Source organism: Portunus trituberculatus, chromosome 38 (assembly GCF_017591435.1).
Source record: "Portunus trituberculatus isolate SZX2019 chromosome 38, ASM1759143v1, whole genome shotgun sequence".
Classification (NCBI taxonomy): domain Eukaryota; kingdom Metazoa; phylum Arthropoda; class Malacostraca; order Decapoda; family Portunidae; genus Portunus; species Portunus trituberculatus.
The window spans coordinates 27856301-27876542 of NC_059292.1; the positions used below are offsets into that span (position 1 = coordinate 27856301).

The 20242-nt window shown below is 38.2% G+C and overlaps 2 protein-coding genes across 7 annotated transcripts in view; both read right to left on the minus strand.

The window, feature by feature from the left end:
• The window catches only part of LOC123515160 (phosphatidylinositol transfer protein alpha isoform-like), a 28007-nt gene extending 25232 nt beyond the window's left edge, over positions 1 to 2775 (minus strand). For 4 of the 5 annotated variants that reach the window (XM_045273648.1, XM_045273646.1, XM_045273647.1 and 1 more), the window contains exon 1: positions 2605 to 2775. In XM_045273648.1, the coding sequence (XP_045129583.1) occupies positions 2605 to 2621 (17 nt within the window). In that variant the 5' untranslated portion in view covers positions 2622 to 2775. The remainder of the gene's footprint in view (positions 1 to 2604) is intronic. The other variant, XM_045273645.1, reaches the window with a different exon arrangement.
• Positions 2776 to 7393: 4618 nt separating this feature from the next.
• The window catches only part of LOC123515162 (phosphatidylinositol transfer protein beta isoform-like), a 13461-nt gene continuing 612 nt past the window's right edge, over positions 7394 to 20242 (minus strand). Inside the window, exons 2-9 of one of the 2 annotated variants that reach the window (XM_045273650.1) lie at positions 16822 to 16852; positions 15986 to 16149; positions 15484 to 15583; positions 13301 to 13378; positions 12814 to 12981; positions 11236 to 11357; positions 9662 to 9752; positions 7394 to 8841 (exon numbers count right to left, since the gene is read on the minus strand). In XM_045273650.1, the coding sequence (XP_045129585.1) occupies positions 8800 to 8841; positions 9662 to 9752; positions 11236 to 11357; positions 12814 to 12981; positions 13301 to 13378; positions 15484 to 15583; positions 15986 to 16149; positions 16822 to 16852 (796 nt within the window). In that variant the 3' untranslated portion in view covers positions 7394 to 8799. Of the gene's footprint in view, positions 8842 to 9661; positions 9753 to 11235; positions 11358 to 12813; positions 12982 to 13300; positions 13379 to 14206; positions 14285 to 15483; positions 15584 to 15985; positions 16150 to 16821; positions 16853 to 20242 lie in introns of both variants that reach the window. The other variant, XM_045273649.1, reaches the window with a different exon arrangement.

Sequence of the window (20242 nt, forward strand, 5' to 3'; positions counted from 1 at the left end):
ACACACAAACAACATAGTTGGGGAAACATGACTTACTAAGAAAAATTAAATGGGCACTTACCTATACTGTATAGATAAAGAGATGATGAAAAAACTAATAGAATACATGATTCAACCTAAACTAGAATATGCTGCACTTATATGATCACCACATAAAAAGAAAGATATAAGGAAGACAGAAAGGATTGAAAGAGCTGATGAAGATTTAAAATGAAGCTCTTTTTCTCTTAAGTATATCAGATTATCAATAATTTCTTTGATTTCACAATGGATAATCACAAAACTAATTCTTTGATATCACAAACCTATGCATTCCCTTTCCTTTTTGACACTTCCTTCTGTCAACATTGCTATCTAATCACCACTCTCACCAATCTAGTGGCAGCTGCTCAGTCTTCTTCCTCCATCACCACCACATGCCAATCCTCTCACCCTTAAGGCCAGTATTCAGAAATACTTTGGTCTTTCACCACAACTATTTTCAAGAGCCCAAGAGATGATTAGCAGGGTCTTCAAGAGTGTTTCTCCCGTTAATAGTGTAGGAATCTTCTCACTCTGCCTCTAGAACCATAAAAATACCTTAAAAATTTGTGTAAATTTAAATAAAGCCTTTAGAAATAGAGGAGGTGAAGCACAGAAGTTTGAGAATATGAGTTTTAGCCTCAAGAAGGATGGGTGGGTAGCTGAATGGCCAGGCTTTACCTGCCCATCCACTCTAGCCATGACTTCAATAACAAAACAAGTCATTGACAGTACCATCACCACCACCACCACAAAGTCGCCGTACAACACTTCCTTTCTGACATACATTAATAAAGAAATAGTTTGCCTTTATCTTCCTGCTTCATGTACTGTACTTAACTGATAACTTTGGAGGACATATGTCTTGCCTTACTTTCACATTTTCCTTTATCTTCCAGTCACATCACAACATACTATAATGATCAACAATCAACTAGTTAAGGTGCATTCTTAATTGTTCAATGGAATAAAATTGACTTTCTTTGTCTATGGCAGTAAATGAGAACCTTATGCTGTGGAAGTGACAGGGAATCTGGGCAATACCATGACCTTGAGTCCTAAATAGCCATGAGAGAGAGAGAGAGAGAGAGAGAGAGAGAGAGAGAGAGAGAGAGAGAGAGAGAGAGAGAGAGAGAGAGAGAGAGAGAGAGAAAGAAATGAGTAGGATAGTGCATTATATCTTCTAATCACCCTCAAGTTGAAGAGATTTGAAAGTTTTGTGGAGCTTATCTGGGAAAGGTAAGCTGTGGGTGTTAGTGTAAGTGGTGATATGCTGTTGGTGGTGGTGTAAGTGGTGATGAGCTGTGGATGATGGTGTAAGTGGTGATGAGCTGCAGTTGGTGGTGAGTTGGTGAGTGCCACAATAATATACATTTAAGTGAATTTACAAGGTTTTTACTTATGCAGGATCCATTTTTTTTTTTTATAATCTTTTTTTTCTCCCGCATTTCTAGAGTATTAACTTCTATATTCAAGGTAAGGACTGACAAACAAAGATGAACAGGAGTAAGTATTATTCACTTATTATTAAATCCTTCAATAATGGAACACATTCTTACCTTGAGATTTATGCACAATTAAACCATCTTATTGACATTAGGAAGGGATTATGAGGTCAAAAGATTAATGGCCATAGTCTTCACTATTTTAATACCTCATATAAGTTTCCGAAACTGTATAAAATCACCAAATAGTAACCAGAATGAATATGGAAATGCATCAAGGTACTCAAGGGGTTAAGAGAGGTATGGACACAATAGAACAATTTAAAAGGTCAAGTCTCCCAATATCCTTCACCCATTATTTTTTTCATACTTTCATTATACTATTCCTATTTATACAAGGCCTGCAAGTTCCTGTACAACGTGTGAACTTTGAGTCATCCTTACCAGGAAATTTTTGATACCTGGGATTTCCTGGCACCTTTTGCTCTTCAATGCATGGAACCTATAAAATTCCCCAAAAAAAGGTTATGCATCACACATTTTCATTATCTTGTGCGATCTCCGAACACCATAATACATATTCTGGCCTCGTGAATGGGTACCTCTTCATATCACCACTTGTCTAATATCTTGCCAGAACTAACAGCTGGTAAAACATCAAGGCAAAATTGAAAAAACGACAAACGCTGAGAAAGTACGAAGGTTTGACCACACATTCGCAGGAAAGATCTAATTAGGAAAATAAATAATTGATTTAAAAATATATACCGAAAACAATCAATGGTTGAGTCTCGTCCCGCTGAGCGCAAAGACGAGACGTGATAAACCCTCTCCTCACACCTCCCTCGTGTCCATACCACCCCTCATAGAAACAGGCCCACTCAGAAACCCCATGGCAGGCTGAACAACGGTGTCCTTGGCCTGATTTTGACAGGACAGCAGACTCCATCGTCAGCTCGATAACAAATGCCTAACGGGGGGACGTTCTGGGGGACGTCCTCGCCTACAACATCCACTTACTCTAGCCTCTCACGTCCCTACCACACAGTTTTTTCCTCATACATGAAGACCAGGGACTCCTCCTTGTTCCTCTCATGTCCCTTGGTAAAAAGGGAGATGGAAAAGAGAGTTAACTTACAATTCCTTGACGAGCATGGCGCGCAGGGATGTTTACTCGACGGCCGGCTTGACACTATTACGTCACGGGGGGAGGACTGCCTCTGCTCCGCCTCAGTCACCACTTACTCCATTTTCTAATTCATTTATGGCCTCCACACCACATTACCGTACATCGGAAAGTAGGACAGGATTTACAGATATTAGCTATGTAGTGATTCAGCAGACAACAGAAGCTTGCGTGTTACATGACCTAATTTTCGCTCTCTCTCTCCCCCTCTCTCCCTCCTGCCTTGGTTTGCGAGTACCGTAGGTAGCTAGGTACTTGAGTTTCCACGCCTGCTGGTCATGGAAATATTGATACATTCTACGTGGTATATGTTCCCAAGTAATGAGGATAACATAGCGCCGAGTCATGATTTCAAGAAACGGTGGATAAGGAATAGAAACGAGAACCACAAGAAGTTATCATGGTCAACATCAGCAATGTGACTGGATCGAAGGAGGAAGGGGAAACCCTGCTCCGGACAGCAGGTGTGTTATATCATGTTACAGGTGAGGTTAGACATTAGTGCTTCACCTGACTAAACTTACAAGCATCTTTATTGTTTTGAGAGTCTTGTTGAGTTGCTTATAACGAATGGTCGACATGTTTTGATGCTGTAATTCTGTCCGCGCTATAATTGCATCATTATGGCAATCTGCGCTGTGTTCTCGCTCATATGCAGTGCACTTCACACACACACGATAAACGCCCACTCGTTTCATAATTTGGGTTACTAGGTAGGTGCGCAGGCTAGCTAGTATTGCTAATGTGTGTGTGTGTGTGTGTGTGTGTGTGTGTTTATAATTCTCCATTCACGCAGAGAGAGAGAGAGAGAGAGAGAGAGAGAGAGAGAGAGTCTAATAATTTGGAATTATACGAATTAGTACAGAAGTGTTTAATTCTTATGGACCACTTGCTGATGCCTGTATCTGTATGAAAATGACTTAAAGTTAGAGAGAAATACCTACTAGTGGAATCCACGACCTTCAAGATTGGACTACCTGCAGGTGACCAACCCATTAAATTTTGAGACAATGGTTGACTCATAATCTTTAACTACAGACCCTCCTTAAACTGTATTATATAATGGTGAGAATGAGACCTTTCACACGTACACCATTCACATACTCCAACTTTGTGCTCAAGGACAGAAGGGAAATAGCCTACTATATGAAAACATTAATATCTGTGCAATGTGCAACTGAGCAGCCCAGCAAGACAGCAATTACTTAGTGACAGGATGAGATCTTTCCTATATCGTGTAGCCTACACACTCCACGCACATGCTTACGAAAAATAAATAAATAAATAAATAAAAAATAAAATAAGCCTAATTGCGAGACGAGCAGTGAGAATACCCTATACATTTGTATACTGATAGAAGTGTGTGTGTGTGTGTGTGTGTGTAATTCACCTCGGTCATCTGCTGGTCACCCAGCCAATCTTCCCCATTACGGAGCGAGCTCAGAGCTCATAGACCGATTTTCGGGTAGGACTTATTGTAATTCACCTCGGTCGTCTGCTGGTCACCCAGCCAGTCTTCCCCATTACGGAGCGAGCTCAGAGCTCATAGACCGATCTTCGGGTAGGACTGAGACCACAACACACTCCACACACCGGGAAAACGAGGCCACAACCCCTCGAGTTACATCCCGTACCTATTTACTGCTAGGTGAACAGGGGCCACACATTAAGAGGCTTGCCCATTTACCTCGCCGCTCCGGGACTCGAACCCGGCCCTCTCGATTGTGAGTCGAGCGTGCTAACCACTACACTACACGGTGTGTTTCACTGTTTGATCTGCTGCAGTCTCTGACGAGACAGCCAGACGTTACCCTACGGAACGAGCTCAGAGCTCATTATTTCCGATCTTCGGATAGGACTGAGACCAGGCACACACCACACACCGGGACAACAAGGTCACAACTCCTCGATTTACATCCCGTACCTACTCACTGCTAGGTGAACAGGGGCTACACGTGAAAGGAGACACACCCAAATATCTCCACCCGGCCGGGGAATCGAATCCCGGTCCTCTGGCTTGTGAAGCCAGGGCTCTAACCACTGAGCTATCGGGTGTGTGTGTGTGTGTGTGTGTGTGTGTGTGTGTGTGTGTGATTTCTAGAATTCAGCCAAGGAAACAAAAAAAAAAAAAAAAAATCTTGATATTATTTGCTCCAGGGACATCAACGTTCCCAGTTATGTATTGGAAGAACGCACGTGTCTTTCCCCAAGACACTGCATGCATGGTTATCCCTTTCTGCCGGGCATTTGAAAAAGACGCAATTAATCCCTTCAAGTACTGGAACGCATTTTTACCTTGAGTTTTAGGTACGATGAGACCATTTTATTGACATTATGGAAGTCAGAAGATGAATGGCCACAGTATTCGCTATTCTAGTCGCCCCACATAATTAAATTTCTGAAGCTGTATAAAATCACCAAATAGTAAACAGAATGAATATGCATGGAAACGTGTCATGGTACTGAAGGGGTTAACTCGTATGCTCCTGAGACTTCCTATTTCCGAAGGTCTCTAAGGAGCGACCTTTCCCGAGTGTAACGTGGCACATGTTACTCCCAAGGGTTTATGCATTTTACACTGCTTTTGTGGCAAAATTGTTAATTGACTTGTTCATGGGGTGAAGCTTACGTCCTGTTTCCTACATGGAGGCAATTTGGGAGAATGAAATTGAAACCAAATCCTATTTGTTTATATATTTTCTTAAGAGATTTTTGTACTTTAAGGGTTTCTTTATTATTTTGGCTTGTATTTTTTCCAATATACATGGAGTTTAGAGAACTACTTCCAAGAGGATAATCTGTAGATGGTGTGTGTGTGTGTGTTAATTAGGTTTCCTTGTCGATCAACAGGAATAGGAAGCATTTCGTAGATGAAAGTTACGCCATTTTTGAACGAGAAAGCCTCAAATTTGAGGAACACATTCGGAACCATGCACTGAGCAATTAACATTTGCCATTCGGTACAGAAAGACTCAAACACAATATTTTCCCCCAGTTTCTTAACATGGGGCGGAAATAACTATATTCGAATAATCTGAGAACGTGCTCCTAGCTGTAAAGTGTAGTATAGCTATCTGTGAGACTTGAGTTAATTAACTAGACGTCTACTACAGACAACATCGGCCTCGCTTAAAAAATGGCCTTCGTCATCTTAGGTAAATTTTCTTACATATTACTCATTTCTCATTTTGTTATTTCTATTGGGAATTAATAAAAAAAAAAAAAATCGCTGAATAGCATTTTCTCACTTCAAGGTCACATTTAGCAAATGTAATTTACGTGATCATTTTACGTTACTCATATCGGAGAAGACGCAAAAGCTGATTTCAAGGAATGACGGATCACTAGTGTTTAAATGGTGCCTACAATACCAGCAGCTGGTGTAATGAAGGTAGGAAATGTTTAGATTAGTTGATTATACAAGCTGAAATGTTAAATTGAGCTTTTATATATCGTTCTTATATATACATCGCAAATAAAATATCTGGTTCTGTCTTAGTTGCCTCTTGAATCACTGTAACTTCACACCTGTTTCAATACTGGGGCGGAAGTTTAGCTCCAAGACCTGACTCATCTCTAAGGAAGCCACACTGAAGCTGCTTTCCACTGTAAATCGGCACCCAGCAGATGACCGTAGGGTATATTAAGGGCTTGGGTGCAGTACTGTACGTAGCTACTAAGTGCAAGTTTTCATCCACTAAATTCAATAGTCGCAGGCATGAGGGATGGACGCTAAATTCTCCTACAGTGATGGACATTGTACAGTTGTACAGTCTGTGGACATCACCGTCACCGCGTGACTCAGCCAACGCAGTGACTGGTAAGAGCTTATAGGTCGTTACTTCCTCGTGATATTCCCTGAGCAAGCACGGAGGTCTTCCTCGCTCAGACATCGCTCATTGCAACAGGAGATGCATTGCAAGGAGCAGAGCAGTTCAGAATGAGCAATGCATAATTCAAATAAAAGATGTGAAAAGCGAGTGAAATAGGCAGAGAGCAGGAACCCAATTAGTTTCTATTTTTGCACCCTCTCCTCAATGAGATATACGTATAATGGTCTTCGTACTCTCTTTTCAAGACAGTCTTTCTTATAGATTGACAGACTTGTAACATTATAATGAAGCTAAAAAGAATAAAAAATTACTGATAAATGACAAACGGAAAAGCAAGGCATTAATTAAGTTAATAATAATAATACTTACCTAGCATACCCAATGGCAAGCAAGAAAGAAAAAAAAAAAAAAAAAAAAAAAAAGATGCATGACACAAGACAATGCTAGTGTAGGCGAATGGTCTCTGTAAAGTAAGCTACGCACAAATGAAATTATATTAATGATAATTTTATCACTGATACTTTTAATATCCTTTTTGGTTTATTTGGCTTTATTACGAGGAAAAAAAAAAAAAAAAAAAAAAAATGCTGAACTTGATGAATGAAGGGAACCAATAACTGAAATCCAAACACTTAATTTTTTGTATGTACCTAACATAAAGACCATTACAGTTGTACCTAGCAGCAAAGCAAACAAAATCATGATTTGTGATCAATGGTACTGTGCTTTGGCTAAATACCTTGTCAGGATTCAATCCTCAGTCCTCTGTACTGACCTCTCATAAGGAGATTGCTGTGCAGTCACACTGATTGTGAGGTGTTGATATCAAACACTTTGTAAACTCAATGAATGTATTTTTTGTCACACCAATTGTAAATGTAATAAGGAATGATTCAGCACTATGAAAAAAAAAAAAAAAAAAAAAAAAAAAAAAAAAAAAACAGGTAGTAATTGAAGATATACAATTTAGGTTTAATTGCTATCAAGTAACGATTGGCATTATGTTAGAAAAAAAATACTATCACCCACAAAAACTATTCTGTAAATTCCAAAGCATCAAAGTTCATAACACTGCAGCATGACAACAACCTCTAATCAGGCTCATTACCACACAATAGTAACCTGCCAGACTGCAAACACTAAATTACTTGAAAAGCAAATAATCCACATTTCTCTCCACCTCATCTCATTGCATTACACTGCAGCATCTCTCACATTTTCAGTCATGCACATCAGCTAAATTAATTTAAATAGAGTATTTGTGGCTTTCTAAAGTTGATTTTAAATGTGAAACAGTATAATTTTATATCACCATCAAACTTTGATAAGAAAAGTCGATCTAGCTTTATATTAATTAAATGCAAAACTGGACAGACTTTTCTTGCAAGGAATCCTTGCATTACTAATGATAAACATCAAATCATGATTATATAACCTAAAGGTGCTGAATGCACTTAATGCACAAAGTACAACCTGACCAGCTGAAAGGCTCACACAAGCCAAGGTAAAAGGTAGCTTCCCTCATACACACATGCACGCACACACACACACACACACACACACACACACACACACACACACACACACACACACACAATCCTTTCACAAATTTCTAAAATTCCAAGATCTAACTAAGCTGTGCTGCTGCTGAAGAAAATAATAGAACATTAGTGAAAAATCCTGAATATTCATGAAAAGTGTGTGATGGTGAGAAAAGTTACCAATGATTTAATGGCAATAAAGTAATCTTATATCCTGGAATTCAGTGAGCTCCCCTGACTCATCACAAGAATCACAAGAAAGCAGCAGGTAAGGCCACCAGGCCAGTACAATTCTTGTCTACTCATAACTTTCAGATCAACCACACACACACACAATTTTTAGCCATACCCACTCCAGCCAGTGAGACCACAGCACCACCCTCCTCCCTTCCTCCCTGCATCACAACCATAGCAGCCCTGTATAATTCACATGCCTGAACTCCACTGACATATCACACAGGTTGTGCAGATATAGTGCATTTAGAGATGATCACCTACATTCATGCTGCTGCAGACACACTACTGGAAGTCTTTCTTGAGGCACAAATGGTCACTTATCATTGTGAATAAATCACTTAACAGATTCATCAGAAAAATTACATTTCCTTAGAAGTCTAAACATAACTAAACTTCTTAATACAAAAACAGTAATTGTGGTGGTACATATTACAAAGGATTTTCTATGAAAGTATCAAATTTGTATTCTTAAAACAGAGCTTAGCCAATTATGAGGGAAGAGGAGAAAAAATCAACAAATAAAAAGAACTGGAGGCTTATTCACCTTTTGTACCTCGCACAGTACCCACCTTCCGTTGCTGAAAACATGAAAACAAAATTAATGCATCAATAAAATGCTAATTTTGAAATGTCTATCTAATATATATATATATATATATATATATATATATATATATATATATATATATATATATATATATATATATATATATGAAATACATGACAAAAGAACAGGGAAAACTATATATGAAGAAAGAAAGAGTAATGTTTGTCAAGACTAAATTGAACTTGAGAGGTGATTTATGAGTACATCCCAGATTTTGGCTGACTGATTTAGGATACAGTAATAGGTAGCAGGAGTGAGCAAGGAACAGAAAGGGATATGTAGAAGACTGAGAGGAATATGGGGAGTAAATACTTTAGAGGTATAGATGGGTAAGAGGAATGAGGAAAGAATAAATACTTAAAGAGAAGAATGAGAAGGGAATGAAGACTTGCAAGATGTAAAAGGATAGGCTTTCTTCCAATGGTTATATCAATAAAGAAAGGATCTCTATATAACATAAACCATTCAAAATAATAAACCAAATCCAACTTACTTAAATGTAAAGAATAACTTATCTATCAGAGTGACATCCCCCTTTCAAGAGGCATGGTTGAGGCAAGCTGTTTGAAATACTCACAAGCATCCCTTCAAATCTAATCTTCTAATTGTTTTATTGATAAATATATTCCCAATGAGCCTCACAGTTCCATCTATCCGAGAGAGAGAGAGAGAGAGAGAGAGAGAGAGAGAGAGAGAGAGAGAGAGAGAGAGAGAGAGAGAGAGAGAGAGAGAGAGAGAGAGAGAGAGAGAGAGAGACAGGTGAACCACTAAGAGGCAGTAACACCACACACCTCATCAAGTTCATCTTTGGTAGCATCCTCCAGCTGTCTGATGTCATTCATATCCATCCCGTGCCACCGGTCCATCCAACAAAACACTTGCCTGGAAGAGAAAGTTTAACATATTCCCTAAGTGTCTTGTTGCATTGCTATCCATCAACATAACTACCGAAGCACAGCGAAATTGGAGATTAGGGAAGATACAGAGTTAATCAAAAGATGGATAAGGAATTGTAAATATCAATCTATCTACTATGCATCAAACTGGCATTCTTACATGGATGGTACCACACACTCATACATTTGTCATTTCCACTGTTAGCCCTATTGAATGCTGGTGGAAAAAAAAAAGTCTCCAGGACAACCCTGCTATATACCCCAGGATCTTTGGCATAGCATAGCTGGCCACACACTTCCACAACAGACAAGGTAAAAATCAGTGCTACTGAAATATATATGACACTGGGAGCACTTCACTCAGATCAAAGATATATGATTAAATAACTTCCTCTAGTCTAACATAACATAACATAAATAATAGGATAACAAAGGGCCACCAGGGCCCATCTAGGTTATCCTGTATCTGTCGCACAGCGACCTCGTCATCAGTACTTAAAGATACACTTACAAGTACACAATACATTATATACTAATTCTAAATATTTGGCCCATTAACAGGGGTAAGTCCTGCAGCGAAATCCTCTACAATTTGTGGTCCCCATACATGGGGATCATGTCTTATTTAACTATAGTAAATTTCTTATAAAAACTATCATGCAGTGCTATACATAATCATAAATCTAATAAATTTAAGTGCTTATCTAATCTGTTTTTAAACATTGTCAAACTAATGCTATTTACAACCGTCTCTGGCAATGCATTCCAGAAGTCTACCACTCTATGACTAAAGAAATATTTTCTTATATCTAACCTGCAGCCTTGCTTTCTAATCTTCCTGCCATGATTTCTAGTCCTATTTCCCTCCTCTAAGGTAAAGAAAGATCTCACATCTATGTAGTTCGTATCTGAAAAAATTTTAAATAACTCTATCATATCCCCTCTTATACATCTCCTCTCAAATGAAAACATGTTTAATTCCTTTAATCTATCTCTATACTCCAGGCGCTTTAATGCTGGTATCATCCTAGTTGCTCTTCTCTGTGGAATCCCAGTCCCTATAGTCTGTCTACTCTACAATGGCTCTTGGATTTAAAACATATTGTCATATATTGATAACGTAATTGATCTGATGTGAATGATACTTGTTTTCTGTTGATCAACCCACTTATTACAAGGGTAACTCACGGTTTTCCTCAGGATCTGAAAACCAAACATTCACTGGGAAACCATTCAAACTGAGATCCAGGGGCCACTTTAGAATAAAAAGACTATAGTAACACTGCCACACTTACACAGTCTTTAGTGTGTTTACTCAACTATGTGCAAGTCCTCTGGTCTGCTAAGAATCTGTGAGAGGGCTCATTCTATTAAGGATATTTATTATTCCTTATGCTATCTGTTTGTCTGTCTATCACCCCTCTATCCACACACAGATTTTCTTGCAACTCTTTCTCCTCCTGCCTCACCTGTGGAAGTTGGTGAAAAGTCTACGCTCAGCATCCATGATGAACTTTTCTATTCTGGTCTGAAGGCCGAACCACTTAAACTCACAAGTCACCAACTTGTAGCACGTCATCACCGGGTCACACTATATGCAAGAGAAAACTAAATTACATATACTGTTATCCTATTAATAGAGGATTTATGGTAAGCCATTTTATATGGTGACTCCAGTAATCTGAAATCTTGGAATAGTGTGAGCTTTGTTACAAAAAACACTTAATCAGATCAGCTTTCTAGGCATCCATTCTTTTATTGCCTAACTGTAAATGAGAACCTTATGCACTACCTTGTGGATGCAATTTGGAAGCTGCATAATGTCATGACTATGTGTTCTAAATGAATCATAAATATCCAGAATTCTTTTCCTATCTTAGTTGGTGCATTGCCATTCAGGATTTCTGGCCTTCACAAACTCTAAGACTCTTCATCACTCTCATCACACTTTCTTGCTACATTCCTCTTTAAAACTACAGGCAAATCCCCAATTAATGAAGGGGTTATGTTCCTAAAAAACACTTCGTTAAGCGAACCAATTATAACAAGTTTGACCCCTGACTGAACTTCCATTGAGAGTAAACAAAGCGAGAGTGCATCATAGTACAGTGAAAGGTTTAATGAAAGTAAAAATTATGAAGTTAAACATTTAAGCAGTTTAATTTAAGACCAAGTAATTATAATGTACACTAATGTATGTATGTAACTTTATAATGTTGATGATCTTAAATTTATGAAGGGAGGGAGAGTGGAGCAGGAAATACGCTAGCTGGCAACCTGTGGAATGTAAACAAAGGGCGCATCATTCTACCGCATACAAAACTTATGTACCACATTTCCACAAGGCTTTCCATTTTATCCATTGCAGTCATGAGTTCAAGTGGTTCTTTTAGCTTGCAAGGAAGATATGGTCTCACCAGCCTTCTTAATAGAGTCTGCTGACTTGAAAATGGTAGACAGTAGATGGAGTCAAGCCATGGTGGGAAGCAATGCTATTAGTTTTCTTGCCTCTCTCGTGTCCGTGAATAATATCCAGCTTCACTTCGAGAGTAAGAGACTTCCTGGTCTTCTTAGCAACGCTAGGTGACATTGCAGGGCGTTTTGGTGGCATGTAGAGCAAGGGAAGACGAGCTGCTGCTGACGCTATTATTGTTTTGAACAGGGGTAGTGAGTGGTGCGCGTTTTGTCCACGAGAGGCACTGGTGTATTCAAAAGCCTGTTGGCTTGTGTGATACGGTGAAGCTTTCAAACTTGGAAAAAATTACCTGGATAAAATTTCGTTACAGTGAGTTTAGTGTTCGTTAAATGAGCAGATGGTAGTAAAAAGGAGGCCGTTGTAGCGAAATTTCGTTGTGTGAACCTTCGTTAAGCGGGGGTTGCCTGTATTCAGTCTCTACTTAGGTATTTATGAGTATTCAGAATCCTTTCTCTATTTTACTTGATGTATTGCCATTTAAGATTTCTTTTCTTAACCTCCAATTCTTTAAAAGGACACATTTTCCTGTATTACATTCCAGTTTCTACTTGGGCGAGCTGAGACACCTTACCTTTTTCCACCACTGGGGACCTTGCAGAGGACCTCGACCAGTCTTCTCCGATTTGAATTTTGTAGGGTCCTCATCAGCCTTGTAATCCGCTGGCTTGACAGTGTCATTGGCAATGTCAATGGTCACAACTTCTCGCATATTAAGCTTTTCTCCTGTTAGTCTATGAGCCTGAAGTGCAGAATGTTTGTGTGTTATGGAAGCTTCAGTCATTCACTTGCTCATCTTTTAAAGTAAATATCACATCAATGACAATGTAATTGCATCCACACTTAAAAATACATATTATTCTCCAATTATTCAACAAGATATTTGTCAATTTTCATCATACTGAACAGCTAAGGCTAATCAGTTGTTAATCAAACACAAAGTTTTAAGCCTGATAAGGGCAAGTGTTAGTTTATTCTTATTTTTATTCAATGTCAGTGACCTAATCAGTATAGTTGATGGAGTGTTGTAAACAGATAGCAGGAAAGCATAGCAGACTCACATTCTCCTGCGTTCCCATATCAGGCAAATGCAGAGTTTCAATCGTCACAGTAAAGTTTTTCTTCATGTACGATGGATTCTGTTATGCATATGAAAGCTACTTAATGAAGTAGGTCAAGCACTAATAGTAATAGTAAGCAATTATGACAAACATGCTAATTAATGGTCTACAGGTACACCAACACATGCTAGTCAGGATGTAAACTCCATAAAGGGCACACCTGTTAAGAGAAAGAAGTGTCAGTTGGTGCACCAAAAGGGAGCAGGCAGATTGGGTTAGTTAGGGAAAGAAAGATTCAAGCTAAACATTTAGTGAACAGCAGTACTGAAGGTTGAGGTGAGTACAATGATATACTAATGTTGTCAGTAGATACATGTACTCAACAGTGTCATGTTCCTCTTATGGAGCAGTCTCTAAATACTAGGGAATTGATCCTGATGTGGAAGGGAACAAAGGGGGAACATTAATACATGAATGATAAGGTGTGTGCAATGATGTACTAATGTTGTCACTGGATAGGGATGCATGTAAAGTGCTCAACAGAGTTTAATGTCTATTTTTTGGAGCACCCTAGAAAAAGGATGTTGATCTCCCCATAACAGGAAGCACGAGTGAACAGTAACATATGACAACTTCCCAATCTGTCCAAGATGATAACCAAGGCCCAGTAGATTCTGGTTAGCCTTGACTGTTCTGTTATTCTAATAAGTAAGGCTCCAGTACTACAATGTCATACTATTACATCTACTGTAGGAGAATAAATGCTAACTGTACAGAGAATGAGTATAATGATGTTAGGTTATACACAAGGCATCAGGCATGAGGCAAGGCCAAGGCAGTGAGGTGAGAGCAGCATGCCGTGAAGCAAGGGTGATCTGCTACGCCTTCCCTGCCTGACTCACTCACGTTCTCAGACTCGCCATTGTCCAGGACGTGCAGCGACTCTATCGTTATGTAAAAATTTTCCTTCATGTATCCGGGATTCTGAAAGGCAACTGATTGTAAAAATGTTATAACATGTCATATACACATAGTGAAAGAAGACAAAGGTGCAAGCCACCCATGAGGGAAGGTCTTAGGAGAGACTAGAAATTATTGGTTCTTTTAGTAGATTTCAAGAAACTTTTCAAACTGTTGATGTTTTTGACCTTTTTGATTGGCACCTTAGTGAATCTTTTCATTTCTAAGTTTTTGTATCCCTAGGCCAGTGCCCCTCTTGTATTGAAAATCTCAGCAGTGGAGATACCCAAAACATGTAGTTATTGAGAGGGAAGGCAACTCCTATTGTAGTTTAATATTGTCAGAAGAGACAAATCAATGTTAGCAATAAGCTTGATGCTAATCAGTGGAAGATGCTGTCCTGTTCTTGTTGGCTGCCAGAATTATGGCTCATACTTTCTCTTTCTCACACATACAAACACACTTAAAATCACCCTTACAAACATAATCTGGAGAATTAACCAACAAATCCTTAATAAGAAAGTAAAATTGCTCACCACAAACCAATAATTGCACCTGACTAACATTGGCAGTGCAAGGTTATTGCTGAGACATAGTGCCCTTACTCTCTCTCTCTCTCTCTCTCTCTTTCTTTCTCTCTCTCTCACACACACACACACACACACACACACACACACATATTCCTCTTCACCAGTTTAAAATCTTGACCTCTAAGCACTTAAGAAAGTACAACTAATCCTCACAGACTATTGCTAACACAGATAATCTAAAAATTATTTGCAATCTGATGAAACACAACAGAATGTTTCCTAGTCACTGCTAACACTGACCAACTTTTGTTCTTGATGTTCATTATAATGATTGCTATTAGTGATTATTCATAAAGCTCTGGGCTTTAGAAAATGTATCTTGGGAGAGATATTTGACACATTAGGTTTTGAATGATACACATGTTCTGTTCATCTTATCTATTCTCCTCAATCAATGGAAAACTATAAAGTGTTTCAATTTAATCAACTGTGCTTTCCTTCCTGCTTTTCTCTCTTTTTTTCTTTACTCTATCCACCTCCACATAAAAAAAAATGTTGTATGTATTTCACTATCAAATGGTTCTGCACATAGAACAAACATCAATATATGACATTTTTTTATATACTATATATAATGGAGAGTCCACAAAACAATACCACCGATAACTTTATGAGGTGCACACGCCCACTCACCGAAATGATGGTTCGGCAGTATGGATATGCGTTCCAAGCCTCCTCATGCATCTCCAGGGAGCCCTCGGGTGCCAGGAGACGGATGAAGGCTGGCACTTTGCTGGTGGAGAAAGGTGAAAGTCATCAATAGTGAACAGAGCCTAGATGGGCATCATTCACAGCATCCATCAGCTGCACTGAGTCTTAAAATCTAAATTTGGCTCTGGGTTGTGACAAGTGTATTATGACACCTTACCAATACTGAATAAGCAAACATTTTTTTTCTTATTTTACCTATTTGGGAGGAACTAGTTCAGTAGACTCCTCCTATTTTTATGCTCTACCTCTTAAAAAAAAAAAAAAAAAAAAAAAAAAAAACAATTATTGCTGAATAGTTTTGCAGAGAGAATGTGCATCAAATAACATTTTTTCTCACAAACTATAATTTCAAATCCACAAAACAATAACTTTATGCTCTTACATGAATCGGTAATGCAATATAAGCAAGTAAGTCTAGGATTACCTCTTAAGGTGATAAATTTTATAGGTGTATTGTCCCTTGCTGTACTCATCACCCAGCAGAGGATGGTTTTCAAACGGCTCATTCTTCAAGACCTCAATGCCTTCTCCTCCACCCGTCTCATTCTTGCTTGCCTCCGCCACACTGTACAGCTGCGCCACCTGGTACTGCAAACATAACACAACATTATGCCTTTGACTGCAACAGCCTCTCCTTAAGATGAATAAAGCATGTATTGTGATGCAAGTCTAGTGTGTGATCCTGAATGACTATACTGACAAGAAAAGGAATAGCAATTGCATGATGACAAACAGTGTATTAGTGATTCTCAAAGACAGGAGTATGATTTTGAAAAACACCATTGACAACAAAAAGGAGTAATTATGTAATTGAAATTTTCTCTTGCCTAGTTATATTTCTTCATATCAAAACTGCCTAGACTTGGGTCAAATGCCAAGTGTCATAGTACCATTAGTAGTCAAGGGTACACTGGCCCTTCTTGTGGCAATGACCAATCCAGATGATCATTATGTGCAAAGCTTAAGCATCAGGTACATTCACATACCTTCACTCTATTTGCTTGCCTGCATATTGCTCAAAAAAATTTGTTGGTTTTGTATCTGCATAATTTTTTCCTATTAGTTTAAGAAAATAACTATTTTATGACTAAAAATGGCAATTTTATTAAAATAGACCAAACCATCACACTGGCAGAGAGAAAAAACAGATGCAATGATGGACAGGAGCAAAGAATCACTGTGTCAGCATAATCAAACTGTAAAATGTTGAAGGAATAGTCAGTGCCACTATCACTAGAAAATACAACTGAGGGAACCTACCTCTTCCACAGTGAGGGGCAGGATGACTCTACTGAAATATAGAGGAGGACACCCATAAAGCTCTGACATGGAGGAGTGCAGAGAGACTCACTGCACCACAGGAACAGGAGTTAAGTTGGCTAATTAATGCAAAAATTGTAGCATTATGCAATGGTGGACAAGAATAACTAGAGTAATAATTCTTGATAGGATACAAAAATGCTTCAGCACCAAAAACTATATAAATAGTATTACAATGGAATATTAATAGCAAAATCTACAAGTTAATAACAATGATTAAAAATGAATAAATGTTACAGGAATACTAAATACTGCTGTTATTTACTTGATATAAAAACATGGGTAACACTGGAAATTAAATACAGTGGGGATTTCTATACATATGGTATATAAAAAGAAAAAAAATGTCACAGTAAGCCAGTGAGGTCTGTAAGGCAAAGCAAAATTGATAAGTATTTGGAGGATATTGTTAGCCAGCAGCAGGCAGGCTTCCCACACCATGGGTCTGGAGGGAGGACTGGAATATGACAAGGAGTTACAGCTGTGTGTCCATTGTGCATGCAATGATTCTCTGATCACTGTTGATGATACGTATTCCATTAGTGGCACTTTTCTGGTACCGTTTTATCACTAAGTTGCTATCCTCATCCCACCTCCACATGACCTAGGTGGCTCTAGATTCTGGCCTGGCCTTCAAAACTCTCCAAGAACCTACTTCCACTTTCTTATACAGCTTTCCCAATGTATACCAAGCTTGGGGACCTGTTGGGAAAGCTTTCTGTATTTAGGAGTGAGGGAAGCAAATGTTTCTTCTTCCAAATATTGGGTACTACACTCACATCAATATGTTTTGTATTATATGAAAACTATAATAACACCTGGTAATACTGGTCTACTGAAGTCATAGCACCTTTCTTCCTATCCAAGTGACGAGCATAATCTTCTGTGTTTGCTCGTTATAAAGAAATTATGCATACACGGTACAGGAGAGTGAAGACCCACAAAAGGACAGTTATCTTCATTATATCCACTTCACAACGTTTCGGGAAAGTACATATCCCATTTTCAAGTACAAAAAGGCACTGTAAAACCACATGTAAAACGTAAAAAAATGACCAGACGCAGTGGTCCTGCTACTTGTTCCTCCAACAGGTAAGTCGGGAGGGAGACTGGCTTACCAGTATTTATAGGCTCCTACTCACTAGATGGCAAAATGTGATTGGTTCACTAAGAATTTCCTATCCAATACAAAATATAGTACAAAATTCTAATCTGTCATAGCTAATGCAAAAAAAAAAAAAAAAATAAATAAATAAAAAAAAAAAAAAATAAAAAAAAAATAAATAAAAAAATAAAAAAATAAAGGTATGATGTACAACAGTTAGTCTATTACAGAAATATTTTAGCCTGAACGAAATACTCAATGCTGATTGGTTGAAACAAAGTACACGTATATGAACCTACGACTTTTAACTTATAATGACACTATCTCACCAAGTTCGAAAATATTAAGAGAAAATTAATAATTTGGTAGCTATTTCTGTACCATTTAACTCTGGCTTCTCTTTTACAATAAATAAAGATTCTGCTATCCTAAGGTCTGAGTTACAATATGCCCTATACTTAATGTTGAAGTCCTGATCAGTAAATGCATGATTACATTGTAATGCGTGTTCTCTTATATTTCAGAAACTAGGCTTAGTGATACGAGCATTTGTTCTATCACTGAGCCTAGTTTCTGAAATATAAGAGAACACGCATTACAATGTAATCATGCATTTACTGATCAGGACTTCAACATAATGTATAGGGCATATTGTAACTAAGACCTTAGGATAGCAGAATCTTTATTTATTGTAAAAGAGAAGCCAGAGTTAAATGGTACAGAAATAGCTACCAAATTATTAATTTTCTCTTAATATTTTCGAACTTGGTGAGATAGTGTCATTATAAGTTAGGAGTCGTAGGTTCATATACGTGTACTTTGTTTCAACCAATCAGCATTGAGTATTTTGTTCAGGCTAAAATATTTCTGTAATAGACTAACTGTTGTACATCATACCTTTAAATTTTCTTTTTTTCTTTTTGTATTAGCTATGACAGATTAGAATTTTGTACTATATTTTGTATTGAATAGGAAATTCTTAGTGAACCAATCACATTTTGCCATCTAGTGAGTAGGAGCCTATAAATACTGGTAAGCCAGTCTCCCTCCCCACTTACCTGTTGGAGGAACAAGTAGCAGGACCACTGCGTCTGGTCATTTTTTAACGTTTTACGTGTGGTTTTACGGTGCCTTTTTGTACCTGAAGATGGGATATGTACTTTCCCGAAACGTTGTGAAGTGGATATAATGAAGATAACCGTCCTTTTGTGGGTCTTCACTCTCTTGTACCGTGTACGCTATAGACGCCCTGTTTTTTCAAGAAATTATGCATGAGCCAGATTTTAGACATCTGCTGAATGAATACTGTAGTGTTTTCACTGACAGAGCTAGAGATTATGTTCATAGGAGCAGTAAGGAAAGCAACAAAGGTTTCCAAGACTGTTCCTTGCATGTCGTTTCTCGGCAACAGTAACGAAAGTAATGTGGATTGTCCTGCAGCCTCAGTTTGATCTTCAGTCCCATTGACCTTGTGGGAAGCAAAGCCAAATTTGTTAGTGGGTAAGGTTAACCACAAAATAATCCAGATGGATACATTAAAAAAAGAAATCTACATTGTTTTTATTACTTTGAGTATACAACCAATTGGCCAATAATAAAAAAAAAAAAATTGACACAAGTAGATGGACATTTCTGGTAGGTGGGGGGTCAGAGGGATTGGCAGCCAAGGGTAGTAGGAAGCAGTATTTCCTTTCTTACACATTGTGTTCAGCTACACCTCTGTGTTGCGTAACTACAATAATACCCCTTTTCAAGCATACATCTCACCAAGTTTTATACATAAATAACAAATAAATAAGAGTTTAAAAAATCTTTTCAAATCTGGCATCCATACAAGAACATAAGTAAATAATGAGATTGCAAAAAAGCCAGTTGACATACCTAAGTTGACTAAAACACTTATATGATCTATCCTAACCCTCATTATAAACAGATGCACTTCCTATCCATGAACTTTATCTTTAACCCCTTTTGTATTCATGCTGCTTACTATTTCATGATCTTACACAACTTCTGTGGGGAATTAAGATAATGAAGACTAGCCATTAATTTTCTGACCTCTATAGATCCTTCCTAGTGTAAATAAAATTGTCTAGTTGTACCCAAAAGAGGTTAACAAACTTTACACAACCAACCCATGGGAGAAAGAATGGGAAGGAAGTGGGTGAGGGAAATACCTCTTATCAGCATCCTTCCTAAACACACTCCTGCTACCAAATTATCACCCTACATAGCTACAGCACACTGAATCTGTAC